Source organism: Anas platyrhynchos, chromosome 15 (assembly GCF_047663525.1).
Source record: "Anas platyrhynchos isolate ZD024472 breed Pekin duck chromosome 15, IASCAAS_PekinDuck_T2T, whole genome shotgun sequence".
In the NCBI taxonomy this organism is placed as follows: Eukaryota; Metazoa; Chordata; class Aves; order Anseriformes; family Anatidae; genus Anas; species Anas platyrhynchos.
The window spans coordinates 11,372,436-11,392,707 of NC_092601.1; the positions used below are offsets into that span (position 1 = coordinate 11,372,436).

Here is a 20,272-nt window from a genome sequence, read left to right on the forward strand (position 1 = left end):
TTTTAAGAGGCAAATAAGTGGAAGGTTTGGGGTTTCCTAAAATTCATAGAGTCATTAGGGTTGGAAAAGCCCTCCAGGAGGTCCAACCACCCGCTACCACCAGTGTCACCCACTGACCGTGTCCCCAAGCACCGCGCCCAACCCCTCCTCGAACACCCCCAGGGACGGTGACCAGCTCTGGGCAGCCCGTCCCAGCGGTGCCCGCTCCTTCTGACAGAAATGTCTCCTCATCTCCACCCTGAGGCTCCCCCGGCACACCCTGAGGCCGTTCCCTGTGGTGCTACCACGAGAAGGGCGGCTCCTCTCCCCGGCACACAGGGCTCGAGGACGGGTTTGGGGCTTAGGAAGCGGGGGGCGCGTTGCTGAGGCAGCGCAGGGCCGCGGGTGTCTCAGCAGCGAGCAGGGCAGCTCAGTGGGTGTGAGGCAGCACCGCGCCCGGGGGGGATTCCTGGGTTACCACACAGGAAGGCTGCCCGGCTCTGACAACCGCAGCTGACCCAGCTGGAGTAATTGCCACCTGTCCAGCAATTTTATTTTTTTTTAGGTCAGTGCAGCATTGGAACAGGCATGGGAGAAAGGCATTAGGACATAAATATTTTTTTCTGACACAGCTTCCTAAATGTTACAGTCACACACGCTACGAGCTTAATCATAGTCTCTGCAATGCAGTGGCAAACGGAGAGAAAAAAAAAAAAACACAACACATTTTTAATTATTTCCAGCACAAAAATTGCAGTGCTTTTCCAGCCCTTCTCCCCAGTTTCATGGAGAGGAAAAAATGAAGGACAGAGAGCAGGATACCATCTCAGATGTACCATCTACTTTAACATGTGCCTGTACTGAATTGTTTGATCTTTTCCCAGGTTCTCTTTGGACTTGCTCAAGGCTGTATATAAAGAACAGATACATGATATTTTTGAACATCTTTCAAATTCATTTGCATGTTATTAAAATCTAAGAATATCTTAGTGTACTGTTTTGCACTAAGAAATGGTGGAATCCACTCTCAAAATCCATAACTGCACCACGGCAAAGCTCACACAAAAGCTAATTTCTAAAGCAAGTGATGCCAACAGTGATTTTAATGAAAGTATTTGAGAAAGCATGGTCTCAAGCAGAAAGCATAATGCATTGCGTTAACCATTCCTAGGAGCATTTGCAGCCTCCACAGCTATTTGATATAACCATCCAGCTCCTGGTTTTATCCATCTGTATGATACTCACTGAAAAACACAACTACTTACCACCAAAAAAAAACAGGAACTTCCATCATCTTTAATGCTGCTGTCAGATTCATCATCTTCGAGCTAGTCTTTCACATGCCAGCGCCTGAATCAGTCTCCCATTATAACTTTCCTCCCATCCAAGGGAACCCCCGCAAATGCCATTTCCTTGTGTGCTTCTCTGTGGCTGAGGGGCAGGTGGGACAGTGAGTCTCGCAGGATGCCTTTTCTGCCCCAAAACAGCAGAGCTGCACCAGCACACTGCACTGAGCAGAGCGTAGGGTCCTGCCCTGCTGCCCAATGCTCCCCAGCCAGACTGGTGGAAGCCCAGTGTAAAGTGGGCATCAAGCATCACCAATGCTTTTATAGAAACTTCATTCCAAAAACTTAGAGGATATTTTCTCATTTTCCTTAGAAAAATGGTTCCCAGCCCGTTTTTTTCTTTTAATTGAAAAGAAAAATGAGCAACTTTGTCTTAATAAGGAGTATATTGCATTAATATGAAAGGTAATCTTATTTAATATGCAATATGCAAGCACAGAATCTACATTTTAGGTTTAACCAAGTCTGTACCAGTGTGCCATATTGTCACCCTTCACCAAGAACAAAATGAACAACCTTCACAAATGCTGACAGTCACACTAACTTCTAAGCATGTTAGGTGTTTAGGTGTCTCTTCAACATGAGCTAGGCAAATATAAGTCTCTGTAGAATCCTGTTTTAATTTAGGATTTGTTTTATATTAAGCATTTTATTCTCCACCATAACTTTCAAAACCACAAGTAGTTTGACGTAAGGAAATTATGAATACACATTTTATTTTTTAAAATTTTATTAAATTACGCAGTAAAGAACCCATCTCCACACAAGTGTTTCATTTCTGGATAGCAGAGGTATAATACATGAGCCACAGGTGAGTGCATTACCCCTCCCTTCCCCCCAGCTTCCAAGAAATAAAACAGCATGTATAATACACTCTTGTTACTCCGGTACTCCAAACAGATTGTTCATAAGGTCATTTTTAACTGAAGAAAAAGTAAAAAAGGACCAACAGTGTAAAGTGTCTTGTTCTGCATATGAATGTTCTTCACGGCAACATTCCAATACCTTCTTTCTTGCAATACTCGGCATGGCAGAGGGTTCAGGACAGTGGAATGCATTTGCAAGGGTATTGTTAAATATAAAGCCTGTGACTTCCCTAGAGTTATTCAGGCAATCAGAATGCAAAAAAAAAAAAAAAAAGGCCATATGTCTGTTGAAAATTCTTACACTTCAAAGTGCATGTCCACAAAAAATTGGCAACAGAGTAGAAATTGAATCCTAAGACCTACTGAGGAGGCAGAGCAGTTAGTCAGCATAGTGCAAATAATGAAAATAATACAAGTTCTTCTACTACTTATGCCTGGTGTTAATTTGTATTATCTGAAACTAGCCACGCTTTCTACTCAGATGAACTGCTGCAAATCCATTCAATTGAATGAATATGTTGCCAGTAGTGAGCTTGGCTCAAATCCTTTAATACTTAAATTTTGATTGAAAAAATGCTGTATTTAAAGTGTGCTTTTACTCTCAAAAGTGACTAAAATGGCATAAAGGATCTTCCCATACCTCATTCTTCAGCAACTGTCTGTAATGAACTCACAGAGTTTACAAAAGATAAACACTTTTCATACATAGCTATGCAAATTTATCTTGGTTGAGAATGCCAGTGTGGATTTCTGCTTTAGCTATCAGCACCTGTAAGATTCTGTTGTTGTAACTGGATTGTTAGATTTATTTGCTGTAAGAAAAAGAGGTTGCCTTTTCCTAGAGGTGTCCCACTTAAAAATAAAAAAATGAAGCAAGAAGTATTTTAGACAACTCTCAGACAAGCAGGACATAGATCTAAGAAGATGCCATTTTTAGAGAGACTTTTCTGATCATAATCACACTTTGTGTGCAGAACTGATTTGAAAAAAAAACTTGGAAGATTCGCTATGGATGCATTATTGAACAACCATCTATAAAAGCAATCTGGCAAAGCAAAATTACTTTGCAGAAATCTTTACAGATCTGGTTGAACAAAAAATTGGAGAGTCCTTCATTTCCTGGATTATATGTATGCCCCTGTGAACTGAAGCACTATAATTTACAAGTGTGAACTAAAAGTATTAGGAAAGTGAAGTAAAAAGCGTATCACTCTACCTCCACCAGAACATCACTTTATTGTTTATCTGTCATCAACAATGTAAAACTCTACTAGATACTCTATCCTGGTTTTTAAAAAGGTAAAGATTACATTGGATTAGCTACGTCGTACGAAAGAAACTACAGCAATCACAGTAGAATGAGATTGGAGGGACAATTTGAATTACAAAAAAGTGTACACTGCAAGCAGAGGGAAGTGCACATTAAATCAAATGCCTGTAGGATTCATTACTTTTAAATGCACAGTGACAATTTTGAGAAACTGTACATAATAGAATCACAGAAATGACTTTAAAATAACCAAAATTACATTTTGCATTTGACCATCCAACTCATAAGTAATCATTGATGTTCCATATTTTCAGTGCTTTTGGAAAATTTGTTTACCAAACAAAATTTAAGTTGTTAATTTGACTAAACTGTGAAGTAGAAGGATCGAAATAAAAAGTATATTGGAAGTACGCCTAACCTACAAGAATAAGCCAAGAGGGGTGTATGCAAGGAGAGGCTGGGAAGGAAGAAAGAAAGGAAAGAGGAAAGAGGAAAGGGAGAACAAAGGCTTTTTCTTCTATCTCAGAAGTTCTTCCAATGCAGCGTATTTCTGATGTACAGCTCTTTGCTTTCAGTCCATTTCTGAAGTTTACGTTTTGTAGCCTTTTTCCGTACTAACTGGTCAACTCAACCAGCACTGTTGCCAAGCAACAGGAGTAACAAGAATCTGAATGCATCAAATCTTCCTTGCTGTGATTTCTTCATGGCCCCATTTTTTCTGTTTTTCTTTGAACAGGGTTCGGTGTTTCCTGAATTGTTCACAGGGTCAGGTGGAATTGAGTTCCAAATCACTCTGCGGTTTGTAGCATCCCGATTTCTTTCTGCAGCTAACCCCCAGACACGTTTGCAGTTCTTCCAGAGCAGAAAGACAAACCGTGTTGTTCAAGCGGTGAACGTGCACCCTTGACCTTGGGGGTTGCAGACCATTGTGTTTAGCGTATCCCTGAGTGCAGCTATCCTGCAGGATTCACTTCCCAGTGCACCGAGATTTCCTAGGTTTCCTCAGATTAAGCCCCAGTATGCATCACCACCGACTGTGGTGCGGCTATGGATGCCTGAGGCCGAGTTGATTCTGGTGGATGTCTGACCTCGCTGAACCAGACTGATCTGCTTTCTCCCTACTCATACCCAGGCAGTCCAACCTTCATACAGCTGAGCCAAGTTATCTAGATTAGTTGCTTCCTTAATCACAAAGTCAACCTATTAAAAAGGTCAAACAAGTAATTAAAACATGCTTTTTTTTTTTTTTTTTTAAAAAAAGTGCTTAAGCCATCTTAACATTTACTGTAAAATTTCCTCCCCTGCAAATACAAAATTTCAGTAAGAAAATCTATAGTCACTGTAAACTTACATAACTTTCTGTATTCCAGATAAGAAATAAGAATTTCTACTGGAGGAGCAAAAAGAGACCAAGCATCTCATTCATAACCCCTACACTTATAAGTCACAACATTCTCAATTTTATGGGTCCTCTGAGAACCTCTCAGAGAGAAGCATGGCTGTGTTATGCCTGTGAACAGATCAGTCTTGTCCTTCATACAGCTGTACAAAACTGATACTCACTGGTTACCAAGAGCTATATAACAAATGTTAGCTTACTCGTGTACAAAAGACCATTTTTATCAGATTCATTAGATCATACAAATCTGATACAGCAAACAAAAACATTGGATAAAAATGCAGCAATACATGGGAAAAGCATACCTTTACTTGCTTTGGAATTTAAATAGCATTTAAATTCCAAATAAAATTTAAATATCTCTAAAGGGACCACAAAAGGATTTCAGTCTTTAAGACATACTTCATCATGCATACACACATACTTACTATCAAATATTTAAAGCAAGGACCGGTACTTTCCAACTAACCTGTTCAGCAACAGACATTCTCCTGTTAGGATCCACATCTCGGCCCTCTAACTTGGCTTTGACTCGCTTCCACACGCTAACAGCATATGAATTCCTTTCCTGCACAGCTAAAGGCACAAAATAAAATTCAATTTTACATTCCTGCATAGAAGCCAACTGAGGAGTTTTTGCTGCTGTTGCCCATGGTACTCCTTTATTTACCTTTTCCTGTTTTAGGGTCCCTGGCTGTCTTTTTGGGACTACAGGCAACACTTTTGCCAGTTCCTGGGACTGTGCTCGGAGGAGTATCTGCTGACGTGGCAAGATTTTTCTGAATTAGCTTTCTTGCATTCTGTGACATCACCTCTGGCTGAGTTTTCTGCCCCGTATTGCTACGTACAGCTGTGAAGGAAGTTAATAAATCATTTAAAATAGATATTAGATACAAAAAAGCACAATTAAATGTGTACCAAATGCAGTTATCAATACTTCACCATAAACAAATGCACTTTACATGTGTAGTTTAAACTGTGCACCGCTTCACTCTTATCATTTTCTAATTTATTTTATAATTTCTTCCACTTTACAGAATTAAACAAGAGGTTTTATTCTACTGCAGAACATTTTCATTAAGCATGTTTTAATGGGATCTCTCAACCTCTCAAACTAGATTGTTTTATATAGTCTAAAATGGAGTTATTGCTCTTGATAGAAGTCAGGAACTTGTGTTTAGTCCAAATATTCAGAGTAGAGTAAGTTTTTAAACAGGAAGAAATACGTACTTCAGAGAAAGTTTATTCATGTTTATAACTGCAAAGAAATGAAATTATTTTGGACATGAATACATTTGTTGGGTGTCAGGATTAATTCTCAAGTCACTGTACATTTTAATAACTTCAACAGGAATTGCAGTTCAGTTTATATATATGACAACAGGTTCTGTGTATTCTGGGCTTTGTGGAAGAAATCCAGATCTCAAAGACTAAGACCAAATGGTGCAGAATGACATGAATTTTATAGGCTTATATAGTCTAATAAATTTTGAAATGCAGTCCTCATAAAAAGTTAATTCCCTCTCTAATAGGAATTCCTAATATTTGTACTTCTTCAATATTACCTGCAGCAAAGGTTGGTTGATATGTAGCAGCTGATGTTGGGCTTGAGCATTCATTTGATGTATCCGTGACTAAGGGTGATGCAAAACTCACTAGATTATTGTAGACACTAGAAAAACACAATGGAGTCCATAAAAACACATGGAACTAAAGTTATTGAAAACTCAAAATGAAAGTTGTAAGTCAAACTTAGCAAAAAAGATTTCTGTATTTTAAGACAACCACCATCTATGTACTCCTTGTTGCATTTCTGCTATATACAAATAGATTTAAATAACATCTTCAGCTGACAGAAGGTGACTTTCTTACCTTTGGCTCTGTGTTTTTAGTTCTTTCAAGGTGGGAGTTATTTCCTGCAGCATTTCAACATGTTCCTGACTACGGACTTGACCCATAACCTGAACTAATGTAAACAAAACTGTCTGAATATTATCTTGCCATGATTTATATTCACCCAAGAACTGCCTAACACTATTCTCATAGGGAACATCTTCACCATCTGCCAAAGCCGCTTCTTCATCCTGCAACAAAGATGTGCAAAAAGATTACGTACTCACTATATCTTGGCAAATAGAATGAAACTGAACATTTGTTAGCCTTATCTGCCTCTGTTTGCCATTTGACTACAAATAATCATAACTTTCAGTAGCTCTATTTCAAGAAAACAAATTTGAAAATGATTATTTTCCTGATGAAAAGCCAAGAGGATTCTAAAAGCATAAAGAAAATCTTTGAACAGATGATGAAAAAGGGTTTAATTTAACAAGAACCTGATTAACCTAACTCCAGAAATAAAAGCTTTATAAAATTTATTTAATCTTTAAAAAAATCACGTCTTGAACTCCACATGCATGAACGCATTTCACTGTTTTTATATACTTCAAAAAGCAAAGTTACTAGTGCTATTTTTCTTCAACTGTACTGACATGGTTTTGAGTAAAAAGTTTAATAAAGTTTCAGGCATACCTTTGCCATAGCTTTCAGTAGATGCTTGACATCTCCAAGTTGTCTATTATGACCCGTGAGCACAGTTTTAATACTATCCACCAGATTTTGAATTGTTTCACAAACTGTTTCTATTTGTTGTTCTCTCTCTGTCTGTACTGTTCTCTGTGTAGATATTTCTTGGGTCAACTGCTTGTGAGCTGAGTGAAGCCATTCAGAGCTGCCAATAGGATGTTCAAGACCAGTGCCCTAAAAATAAACAGAAATATTTCTGTATCTCTATCCAGAGATAAAATTCAATTACTGTGTCAGTGCCACTGCCAAGTGTTTAGGAGGTGATGGAATAGCTGCATAATCTACAACCCATTAGGAGGTACACATAATATTAGCTTCAAATGAAAGACAAAACGGAGAACTCTTAATTATAGCAATTCTGTAGAGCTACATATTTTGTTTTGATTTTTACTCACCACTCTCTGAAGCAACCGAAGCTCCAGGTCAGAGACTGAGCTGTTGAACTGTGATGCAAACGAACACATTTGTTGACAGCGTTTGAGAAGTTCAAATAATGCAGCATCAAGATTTAAGGCTTCTGCTGTTCTAGTACGTAAACTTTCAAAATGGATGATATTACTGCAGAGGAAAGTAACCTGAAAGTCAAAGCAAGAGTGAGAAAGAAGACATTCCAGTTAAGCTGCATATTACACAAACTGTATTTGTTCCATATCCTTAGGAGGGAGAATTTTAAATATAGAAGTAAAGCCCCTCTGTTACAGTATCATTTCAGGGTAATCCAGCCCTTTGGCAGCTCTCCCTTAGATGATTCCCATTGCTTTTAAATTGGGATTCCCAGAAGTATTTGGTTATCTGTGCCTGCTCTTTAAATGCTGATTAGGTAGAGTATCTGCTACATAAATCAGTTAATCTCAAATAGGAAACAGAAATTGAATGCACTTATCAAGTGTGTACCACACATATAGTACCTGACTTGCTCTTTGACTTTCTTTCAGGACAAGGTTTCTTCTTTCAGCAATAGTGGCATCAAAATCTTGCAAGACTGGTGCCAGTGCAGGATTAGCACCTCCTGCCCATTTTAAACGCTGCTCAATACTTGCTTCAAGTGCTGCTAGTTTCTCCTGCAATGGGAGAGGAAAAAAAACACAGGCATATATCAATATGTATCCACTATATCATATTAAGACTAATTTAAAAAGAAATTATGCATATGCAGCACAAGCAGATACATTTGCAAACCCATATATTTAAAATACGGAGGCATTCATTAATGACAAATATTAGCCTATGCTGTTTAAAGATTTATTTTCAATACACATCAGAACTGGATTTGATTGTTAGGGAAATTAAGTCACCTGTCTAGATTCTACCCAGCCAGAAAAGAAAACACACAAAACCTAGTTAGAGTAATCACATTTCTAGATTAAAAATTAGATAAAAATTCAAGGAGTCCTAGATTATTTTACAAATAAACTTCAAAAAATTATTAAAGAGGATCTTCACAACTAAAATCAAAATTAGAATTCTACAAGCCAAACAGTATACATATTTTTAAAACAATTAAACTACCTATGTTGCTGATATCTGAAAGTCTAAAAAGATGAGTCAAGCCAGAGCATACAGAAATCTCAATAGAGTAAGCGATTTGCCCAGACCTAAAAATGAAGTTTCTGACACTTGATTGCAAAAGAAATAATAGTAGGGATGATTTAATTCTGATATTCAAAGACTAGGTGCATATCAGCCTTCAGAATCAAGTGTTTTGTTGTTGTTTTTTTTTTATGTATCAGGGTTTTTGCTCATGAAATGGTATTCCAGAGAGAATACTGTGTACTAGGAGACAGCAAAACCAAATAATGTAGCAGTACCCATAATCAGTGCAACACTACACAATCAGAGCACGACAAAGTAGATTGGAAAAATCAATGAAAATACCACAAATTTGTGCTTTGAGAGCAAGAAAATCCAAAGGTGGCAGATAATCTTGCAGCAAGCACATGGTTAGAGTCACACTCCAACATGCTACTGAAAAAACTCCCCAGAAACAGCCATACCTGGACTGTTGCAATTGAAGCTTCAATCTGACTGAGTGTATGAAGTTTCTTCTTCATGCTGGCTAAAATTGCAGAACGAGGTGGAGGAGTAACAGAAATAGCTTGAGGGCGACTAATAAGGAGATCTTCATGTTGCCACTTTAAGAAAAAAAGAACAACACTTGACAGTCAATAATTGTGATGCAAAGTATGTTGCAATGAGCAAACAGTAGTTCTAGTACTCTGGTACACCTTTTAAAATGCTCTTATAAGAATTAGGTGTCAGAAGACAGAACCAGAACATTTAAAAATTTAAAACATTGAATACTTAATTATGTAAGTAGTTGTGATCCATGTTTTGTTTGCTTGGACACTCTGATGACCATTAATCAGTCATTAACTTAATAGGAGTTGTTTATTCACATTTCTTTGATCATCAATATTTGGAAACAATTTACTTGTGATGCATAACAACCAAAACAGACAAGTTTTCTTACCAGTCTATGAAATGGCTTAGTAATCAACTCGGACAAAGCCTCTGACCTTAACCTACAAATCACTATAAAATGCAGATCATTGATATTACAATACAACTGGATACCAGCATAAAGTTCAAGGTATACAATGGTATTTAACTAAAGTCTCAGAACAATGCTTTCAGGATCAGTCCTGCTACTGTTTATGTTTTGTAATGAGGCAACCAGGGGAGCAAGGAGAGATTTCACACATTAAGACTTAGAAGAAAAGGAAGATGACGACATTCAGCAACACATACCCTCTGCTTTAAGCAAGCTCCTTCTCTACAGTCATATTCTATATTAAAAAAAAAAGGCAGGAGGGAATAGGACAATATTGCTAGTATGAAAGCAAATGTATCGCTTTCTTTCTCCTAATAAAAGACTTAATGGTTACTGAAAAAAAATTTGTGTTCACTTCAAGAGAATTTTCACATTTGTATCTTACAAGACAGGAAGTCTTCCAAAGAAACTAGCTGTAACACTTCTCCTTACATATTTACAGAATAGTCTAAATGTGATAAAATCCACAAAAATACTCTAAAGCTCATTCAACAAAATATATATTTCCTATACTGCTTAGACACAGTAACAAAATCTCAATTTTCCACAGATACAATCTGGAAATAAACACATGGTGTAGTCTTACCTGGAACATGGCAATATGCAACTGCACTCTCTGAAGACTGGTCTTGCAAGATGAAATACTAGTTTCAAGTCTGCGCACTAGATCATGCTTCTTCCACGCTGTATCATATGAGCTAGCTAATACTGTTGCCCTGTTCATCACCAGCTGTGAGAACTTGCCAATTTGGATATTGTGCTCCACAGCTTTCTTGCACAGGTCATCCACAGAAACTTTGCTTTCTGCTCCAAAGTCTTTAGCTTCTACCTGAGCAATGATATCTACACCCAAAGCACTGATGAAACTGCACAAAGTAAGTCCCAAAGCTTGATTTGGAAGGCCAATTAAAAGCTGTCTCACAAAGTCAGCTGTAAAAGCCTTGATTGGTTTAGCCATTTGGTCTTCACTAAAACAAGAGTTTCTGTAAAGGGCTTTCACATTGACAATCTGTACAGGTCCATTTACTGCATTTTGGTCTTCAAGGGAACTGATTCCTTTTAGGAGAAAAGAAACATTTTTGTTATAAACATTTGATGCATCTAGAAAAATATTATCAGACATAAAACCAGCAAGATTACAGGAATTTATTTTTAACTTCTAGGTACTTGCCATATATGAAAGGGGAGTTACAATACAAGTGACTCATTTTGTGTTCTCCTCTAAAGAAAATGGGATGAAGAGTAGACAAAGTGATGCTGCGTATTGGTAACATGCACTTACCTGACAATGTTTTTGAGAAAGTACCACAGAGTCTGAAGAATTCTTTAATTGTTTGTAATCTCTTCAGAAAGAAAATTTCCTCTAGAACTTGCCGATTGTTGTCATCATCAAAGAAGTTAACTTGAGTGCTGCGGGCTTCCCTAATTATGTCAATCTTACGCCACGCAACAGGTATTTCCATCTTGTTTAGCTGAGCAATATAAAGGAAAAAAAAAGTTCTGATTTATAAAACTCTAATACTCCTGGCTTAAAGAGTACTTAGAAAAGAACAAATCAATACCTTTTCAATCAATAAACCAAATGCAGTTTCCACTTGAGCAAACATTCCATCAAATGCTACCAAAAGCATCTGACCAGCTGACATTTTAGGAGTTTCATCAACAGAACCATTCCTTGGCTGAATCAGCTCACCATACTGCGCATGAAGCACTCTTAAAATAAAGATGTTTTTAAAAGAAAGAAGGAAAAATTACATGATTTTACTTAGTTTCCAACAAATAAACAGAAGCAGGATTTTCTCAAACTCATTGTTCCTACAGCTAGAGCAGTTCAGAATTAAACTGAATTTTTCCCTGGGCTCTTTGTCCTCCCCTTTTCCACATGATTCTGCACATGAGTTCTAATGCTGGACTTGTGAGAACAGTCAAGGATGTTATGTAATACAGGACTGTATTAAAGAATCAACTATAAAGTCAAATGATAGGTAGAGGATACAGTCTGCACTTCCTCTGAGCATGGTAAAAAAGTTAGGAATATTAAATAATGCAAATATTACCTTTCCTTCCTTAAAAACAAGTACTGACTTTGACAATGTACACATATATAATAGACTGAACGACGTATGGGCTAAAAGGGTGGAGGATGAGATCTTAGGTTATGGCTGAGATGGTTTAACAGCTTACCACTCCTGAAAGGATGGTCTTATCCTCTCCCTCCCTTATATCACTTCTGACCCTCACCTACCAAGATGAGCAGGCTTGCCAACAGGTTAAGCAGGAAGAAAATTAACTTAGAGGGAAAATAATAAATTGTTTTCAATTGGTATAGCAAACTTCATTATACCGCTTGTGGAGCCACTGCAACTGTCTCAGAGGAAGCAGCAAGACCACTCCTTTCACTCAGCAGGAAGCTTTTGAATCAGCTCAGTTGACCAGCAAGCACTTTTCCCAGGAAGGTACTGTCCCACATTGTAAGATACATAGGCTTTTGTTTTGTTATTAAATCAAGTCACTGATTCATTATGCAAAAGCTGCTCTCCAAAGCTCCAGATGAGAGGAGAATGCCATAGCTGCATAGTGTCACAGTTACAAGCTCTCCTTTTCACAGGTTTCTCCCACAAACTAAGGGACCAGTTTCTATTTCTAGCATCCCTCAAAGATTTCATGCAAAATCCTAACTACAAATTACGGAAAAAGTCAATTACCAAACAACTCAAAAGTCTATCTTAAATAGATGTAAATGCTCCTCTTACCATAAACTCTGTTTAGCCATAAAATCTATGCATACATGTGTGTAGATAAATGTATGTACATGCACCCAGAGGAAACGTACACATTTTAGATGCTGCACTTTGCTTAAGGTATTTTTGGGCAAGAAAAGTCTGCACTTCAAACAATCAAATTCAAACAAACTAATATGATTCTACTGTCTTCATTCTCTCTCGTACTAAAAGAAGTAAATTACTTACCTTGCAACATCAATGTAATGAGTATGTGTTTCTTCCTCTAATCCCATAGCTGCATTTCTTAAGTAGGCTTGAAGAGATTCAACCAGCGTTTGCAAAGGGACCCCATCAGTTGTTTGTTCAATAAGGTTATCTAATTCATGGAGCATACTTTCTAAAGTATACTCTCCTTTCATTAAGCACCTAAGCGCTTCAGGAAAAATAATCTGCCGGAAGTTTGAGTTCAATTCCTGTTGGAAATTCAGCAGGAAAACATAAGGAATCTCCACTCTTCAAAAAGTATCATATGCAACAGCTTTCTAAATTCAGTATTACACCTGCAGTAAATATCTACAATCTAACGTGATGCAGGTCGGTCAAGGTTTTTTTTTTTTCCCCCATGAACAGTCAGGAATATTGTTCTCTCTAAATTTAGGTTTAGCAGCAGATTTTAACCACAACGTATTAGAACCCAAACTAACGCAAAGGTCTAACATTTGCACAATGCAGCAACAACTACTTCAACAGCAACAGCAGCAATACCTTACAGCAATCCTCAGCAGAGGATTAGTGGTGTGTAGACCAATCACACTTGGCAAATCAATTTTATAAAACAACATAGTTGCACCATAGAAAAGAAAATGTGAGCGAGTTAAATTACTAACTGTACGATTTGATAAACTGTCTGGACTAAGCAGGGAAAAAGAATAAAAAGCTTTCCAGAGCTTAGAAGGCCTAGAAGGTTGAAGATGAGGGAAGAAGATATTACAGAAAAATAAGTATCACCTGAAGTGAGATGTATACTCCATTAGCTAAATGAACAGCTTCTGATGCTTCAACTGGGTTAGGAATATCCAAGTCCTGGGGTACAAGATGACACTGCTTCAGCAGCTGCACAAGGCACGTGACATTCCCACTCATGCTGCAGAGCTCCTCCAAGAACCAGGCTCCGTCTCTTGAAGTTAAGTCAACCAGCTGCTCTCCAGCACTAGATGCTGCACCTTCCATCATTAGATTTCGCCTGGACAGATTATAACAGATGATCTGTCTGATACTGCATTCTCCACATAGCTATGAATATTCCTTTTACATGGTCTCAAGCATGAATGCATACAGAAAAATTCAAAACGGGCAGCTCACCTTGTCAGCGTACAAAGAGCAGAGATGATAACACTTGCTAAGCTCAATGAGCCCTCCTCTCCATTTTCATGGAGGAAAACTTTTATGCAACGTTCAATTTCTTTCAGCTGCTCTTCACAGACAGGTACAGTAACTGCTTCCTGTTTCAAACGCTCCACCTGCCTGATAAGCCTGCTATTTATATCTGCTGCATAGCGCTGCAGAGTCATTTCTGTTGCAGTTATGAACTGGCACATACTTGGAGGTGGCTGAGGAGCGTACTGCATTTCATACCTGTAAAGCAAAAATACAATGACAAAATTCGCCCTTCTCAAGCTCTAGCATGTTGCATTCTGCTCTATGGGGAAGAAAAATACTCCACATCTGAGCAGTTACTATATCACCTACTTCGTATCAAATCTGAAATACCACAGCAGTTGACGGCTACCAAAGTGACACTATCATAAATTCACTGTGCACCTTATTTCAAAATTATTTGCAAAGAGAGGCCAAACAGTAGTTATATGGACAAAGGAGGATCAGAAGGTAAGGAATAGGAAATAAATGTATTTCTTGAACATAATCTAGATCTTGCAAGCTAACCAGTAATAATTCTGAAGTGGCCTTGACTTCAGGAGGAAAAAAAAATGCTTGAAAGCCTGACATAAGAGGAAAATAAATTTTAGTTGGTTTAAGTGATTTTTGAATACTGAAGTTCCTAAAAACCCCAAATACCACTATCCTAAGGCCTGTTTAATACAGGATAACGTCACTGGGTTTTTCTTTCTGTGGCAGACAGATTAAACTCCAGATCAGTATTTTTAATGCATTTTTTTTGTCTCTCTTCAGACTTCCAGAATTACAACTTAATCTTGTTTTGCTTTATAATTAGATTAATCCTTGCAAAAGCATTTAATTGAAAAATTGAAATCCTCAAGTAGCTTGACAATTAAGTTTTTCAAACAATCCGTTATTCTGCCAACTTACTTCCTAAAGATATCCTGACAACGCTCTATTGTCATGTTACAGATAAGTTCTTCCATCCAAGTTTTCCATTGTTCTATTCGGTGCTTCTGAAACACAGCTTTTGGATACTGAAGAGCCACTGTTGCATAGTTGTGCAATTGTTCAAGACAACCACGTAGAACAGATCTTCTCTGCTGCAGAAGAGCACCAACCTCCCCTTCTAATTGCTCACACTGACTGATTAGATGGGCCTGGCCTGCATTTTGCAGGAACGCTGTTGCTGGTACATAACTTGGAGGACCTGTAAAGACAGACATTTGAAAATTAGGTTTCACTTATCTTTGAAACATACAAGTTTTACAGCATACAAATACTAAGCATTAACATCATTAATGAAAATAACAGTCTTTTACCTGTGGTAAAGGAGGTATTAAGAATTCATATTGGTAATTTTGATCTCAACACAAGTGAATAATCTCATGTACAGCTAGGGCAAGATGGACAACTTGCTTCAGGCAGCTAAGAAGAGAAACCTTGAAGTGCTCTAAATCAGTCTTTGAAGCACCCCATTTTTTCATTTCATATATACAAGTCTTTGAGTATCCTCTAATTTAAAGCCCAAGTCTGATATTGAAGTCCAGTTATTTTTCAAACCACTAAGACAAAGAAAACCACCATCACCACTTTATACCTAGGTCCATTTGCGTGCTGATTTCTTGAAGCAGACTTGCAAGTTGTGTTGCCTCTAAGTTATTGAAAGCAGCTTGGTAATGTGTTATCCACTGCTCAAATTCATTCAGCTTCACCTGAATTGCTTCCTGGACAGCTCTTTGTTGAGTCTGCAATTGTGTGTGCTCAGAATACCTGAATTAATGAAGCCAAAGAATCAAGTACTACAAGAAAATAGCACTTAGATATATTAAATACAAAACTATATTGAACAATACTGCACTAACTTGTTGACCAGAAAATTAATACATTCTCATCTATTACCTAAGTGTTGTTAATAATTGTGTTCCTACAAAACAACTGCACATACATGCAATTTTGAAATCATTGATCAATTCTAACTAAACTTGAAGAATAAAGTTAAGAATTACAAACAAATGCAAGAACTTTTGTACTATATATCAATAATGCATTTATTGATATATGCATCTATGCAGTTAATCCAATGGTAGCCAGCTTTCAACATATTCTGTCTTGCCTTGTGAGTCAAATGTGCAACATGGAATGGCAGAGGTTATCCTGATGGAATATAAGGTCTAGGACGTAAGAATGTTCATCAGGAAAATGGATTTAATCGTTCTTCTGTAGAAGGAACAACTTGTTTACTGTAAGAATAGCTTTTATCCAGCTATTAATCTCTTTCAAACACATTTTTAACACTTAGCTTACAAATACATACTAAACTAACAACTACATTACTATGAGATTTCCTAGCTCAAATGTACCTGTGCTGAAGTGTGTGAGAGGGATGATCCACTCCTTCTGCACCTTCAAGAAATTCAATCTCCTCCAGTAGTTTTCCTTGCAATTTTTCTACATCTGTCAACTGTTCTTGCAGGTTCAGATACTCTTCTAAACTACTGTCCAATTTTGGAAGCACAGCCAGCATTTCATCTCTGTTCTTAAACCAGTTAACCTAAAAACAAGATACAGAACTTAGAGAACTGTACTTAATTCAAACAGTAAGAGAAAATGTATGACAGCACTTAACTTCAGTGATGTAGTTCATCTAGGACTACCTCCAGTGCCACAGGTCTAAAGCTTAAAGGAAATTATTTAGATTGCTCTCTCTAAGCATCTATTTTTTCTACCCCTAGCCTCAGGCCAAACATTAAAAAAACATGTTTTATAGTTAAGCACACAAAAGGGAAAACTAAACACTGGCAAGTTCCATATAAGCACCTCCCTAAAAAACAAATGCTGTTTAGCTCAATAGATTTTGTCAAATAATTCTAACAAATGACCACCTGTTTCCAGCACCCTCAAATGCAAATAAACCAAGTGTGAGCACACAGGCTACTTCAGTTATATAATCAAAAAGCATTGTAACGAACTCACCTTTATCTCAGCCACTCTTGAAGAGAAGAGACTACGTGTAATATCTCTTTCCATTTCTCTTTTGCTTTGTTTGTTTTCAGCCTGCTGGCCACCACCACCATAGACAGCTCCTGCAAATCCTGCTTCACCTCCTGCTGTCCAGTCCACCAGAGGATCATAAACAAAAGCTTCAAGCAACGTAAGCAAAGTCTCTCTCCCACGCCGCATGATATGAAGGACCTGTATCATGTATTTTAAACAGACTCATTTGATTTGGAGTTATCCTTGCAGAGGAGTGGAATTTTGCATTTCAAGTACCATGTTTGAATAGCTACAGATATCCATCAATTATTCCTAAACACCTCAAACACAGGAAGAGCACCACAGTACATACTAACACAACTAACCTGTACTAACATCACTAACACTAAAGTTTGCATTCTAGCCTTCCACACAAACTTCTGCAACAGCCACTTGAAAAAAACTCTTTTGTTCAGAGCTTTAAAAAAAAAAAAAAGGAACAACCTTCTGTCACATTTATAAAAGAGTCCTGAAAAACTTCAAGGCATTTAATCTTTATTCGTTTGGTGTCAAACAGTAAGAAGATAACCATGCTCATGTCACATCCCTTTTGTCCTCCCCCCACTAACTTTTTTTAAAAGTACATCTATAAGACTAAGCCACAAAACAGAAAACTGTCACAGCCACAACTCTTATGAAAAGCCACCTTATCTACTTAGCATGGATGAGAAAATAAGATAATACCAAGACTGAAAACACCTTTAGGGAAAAAAACAAAGCCCCGGAATGCATTTGCTAAGACTTTATATTAGAGCTCAAAAAAATATTCCCTTTATGTGGCATGAATCAGTATCTTCTTAAATTCCATTCCGTCTGAATTCTTTTAGTAAACCTGAATATCATCAGAAATTTACCAATAATTTTAGCTACTTAGTAGTAGTAATTCACTGAATTTACATAAAAGAATATAGAGCGAACAGTCTAGTTTTGGGCCATTACGTTTTCTTCCAAGTTCATCTTAATCAAACTACTTATATTTGATGAAAGTGAGTATTTAGCCAAGTATATATTCCAGAAGGGTAAAAGGGTAAATCAACCTGAATATCAAGGCTTCTATTAAGCATTCTGCTGTTGATACATAAAGGTATCTAAGACAATATTTGATAGCCTTTTTTTTTTTTTCTGCAAGTTTTTGAACTTACCTGTTCGCAAGAAAGCCTGAAAACCCCTTCTACTCCTGTCACTCCAAGTGCTGTTTCAATATTGTGTGTCATCCGGAATGGAACCTTCTCTGGTACCCTAAGGCTTTTCCCTTTAAGATAAAATTTTAAGTTGTTTCTTTTAATTACCAGGAAAGGAAACCTTTTATTAGAATAATATAAGGCATTTTTTTAAATTACCTTTTTCAAAGCAAACATTATAATCTATGTGGACAACTTCTCCTGTAGTCATATCTATAAGAACATTATCCAGATGTCTGTCTCCAAGACCAATGATGTAGCCAACCATGGACATAACTGCAGTGGATCTTGCATACGACTTTAAAGAGAGTTTCAGGAAAAAATTATTTGTGGGAATCCTCTGCCAACACACTGGACTGACTACCATCTTAAAACATTATTTTAAGTGTAAGACAAATCAAAACCAACTTTTTCCAAGCTGTTTCCTATTTGATATCTTACAAGAGTTTTCATTTCTTAGGCTGATAAACCTAGTTTAATACTGTAGAGCTATCAGGTATACACCCACTTTTTATTCCAGATGGTACAACTACAACACTTCCTACCAACATTTCGTGTTACTTGAAACTTCAGCAGTGCTAGCTCACCTAACTCAGAAGCATCAATTGATTGAACACATCCCAGGCCTTTTTTGCCCCTCATCCCATTCAAAGCACAACCTTTAAAAGGCAACAGATAGTTGTAACTTACCTGCGTAACTCTCCACCATTCATCTGGTGTAGTACATGATGACCAGAGCTCTTTAGCTAAGAGATTTGGGGGAGTTGCTTCCATCAGTTCTTCTAGAACAGCCCTCATGACATTCAAGGGCCAGTCCCGACGTGACACATCAAGACTAAGCCCAACAGCCTTTAAAGCAGGTCCGATTTTACTGTAATAAAGTTCACTGGGCCTAGGCACTATTCCAGGATTTTGAGGAGTCTGATAAGAATCCTGAGCCTAAAGGAGATTAAAAAAATGTTAGTTTACATATCACAGTTCACATTAGCACAGAGAAGTTTCCTGCATTCCACATGAGAATAACACGAAATAAACTCTAACAACAATGACTTCTATGGCTCAGAGAATTATTTTCAAGTTCAATAGTTAAAAAAAACTCAAGATACTGAAAACACTACATTTTGGCCTAACTTTACTCTTGCCAAGGTCAATTTTGGAAACACCACCATAAAAACTACACTGAAAATGGAAAAGGAGTGGAGAATGAGATGTGAAATTAAAACAGTTTAAACCAATTTTAACTATTTGTTTGAAAACATTTCTCCTTGAATTATCATGACAGAAAAGTATATTTATATTAGATACTGTCATACATATAAGTAAATATACAAGATATATACACAATTTCTTTGACATCTGGTAAAATCCCAATAGATACAAATACACAGAACCATTCCGCTTAATTGTGAACAAACCCCACATCTTTTAGAACTGTGCTGTTTAGAATTGCAAAAGCAAATGAGAATAAATGCTGCCCTTCTGATTTGTCCTAGATGTCAGAGAGTACTGCCATTACCTTTTGTGCTTGTAAAGCAGCTTCCCGCTGTTGCCACCGCTTGTAAAGACCAAACAAAGGTGTAGCTCCATCCACCCACTGGATCAAGCCAGATCTTGTTCCCAGAGGTGTCACAGAGTAGTGCCTTGCGTGGAACCTCGGTGTCTCTTGACGGTTAATGGTAGCAAACATTGTGTTCACAATTGATAGGAATTGCATGATTCTTTCATCTAGATGCAAGTCTTCCAGACCTGTGTTAATTTAAAAGTTAGTTTCTAGGCAAGAAGAATACCTTTCTTGAAGCTCAAAACTTAGTATTTTTTGAAATCCTATTTCATTTCAGACTATGAATAGCTTTATAATTTATGCAGATGAAGGGTGAATAGTTCAGCCTAAACCAAAATGTTGACATAGCATTTACATACTAGAATCGGTTATCACAGCT

General features: G+C 37.4%; 1 protein-coding gene across 3 annotated transcripts in view; it reads right to left on the reverse strand.

Annotated features, from left to right (window-relative positions):
- Nucleotides 1-3,408: 3,408 nt before the first annotated feature.
- SMG1 (SMG1 nonsense mediated mRNA decay associated PI3K related kinase) overlaps nt 3,409-20,272 on the reverse strand; it is a 65,483-nt gene continuing 48,619 nt past the window's right edge. For all 3 annotated transcript variants that reach the window (XM_027468827.3, XM_027468829.3, XM_027468828.3), the window contains 23 exons: nt 19,849-20,078; nt 19,023-19,271; nt 18,492-18,630; nt 18,294-18,403; nt 17,092-17,310; nt 16,479-16,669; nt 15,716-15,888; nt 15,046-15,325; nt 14,080-14,352; nt 13,726-13,960; nt 12,964-13,190; nt 11,557-11,707; nt 11,277-11,466; nt 10,581-11,050; nt 9,438-9,575; nt 8,352-8,504; nt 7,839-8,018; nt 7,390-7,617; nt 6,733-6,944; nt 6,426-6,532; nt 5,531-5,710; nt 5,330-5,436; nt 3,409-4,661 (listed from right to left, as the gene is read on the reverse strand). In XM_027468827.3, the coding sequence (XP_027324628.1) occupies nt 4,584-4,661; nt 5,330-5,436; nt 5,531-5,710; nt 6,426-6,532; nt 6,733-6,944; nt 7,390-7,617; nt 7,839-8,018; nt 8,352-8,504; nt 9,438-9,575; nt 10,581-11,050; nt 11,277-11,466; nt 11,557-11,707; nt 12,964-13,190; nt 13,726-13,960; nt 14,080-14,352; nt 15,046-15,325; nt 15,716-15,888; nt 16,479-16,669; nt 17,092-17,310; nt 18,294-18,403; nt 18,492-18,630; nt 19,023-19,271; nt 19,849-20,078 (4,520 nt within the window). In that variant the 3' untranslated portion in view covers nt 3,409-4,583. The remainder of the gene's footprint in view (nt 4,662-5,329; nt 5,437-5,530; nt 5,711-6,425; nt 6,533-6,732; nt 6,945-7,389; nt 7,618-7,838; nt 8,019-8,351; nt 8,505-9,437; nt 9,576-10,580; nt 11,051-11,276; nt 11,467-11,556; nt 11,708-12,963; nt 13,191-13,725; nt 13,961-14,079; nt 14,353-15,045; nt 15,326-15,715; nt 15,889-16,478; nt 16,670-17,091; nt 17,311-18,293; nt 18,404-18,491; nt 18,631-19,022; nt 19,272-19,848; nt 20,079-20,272) is intronic.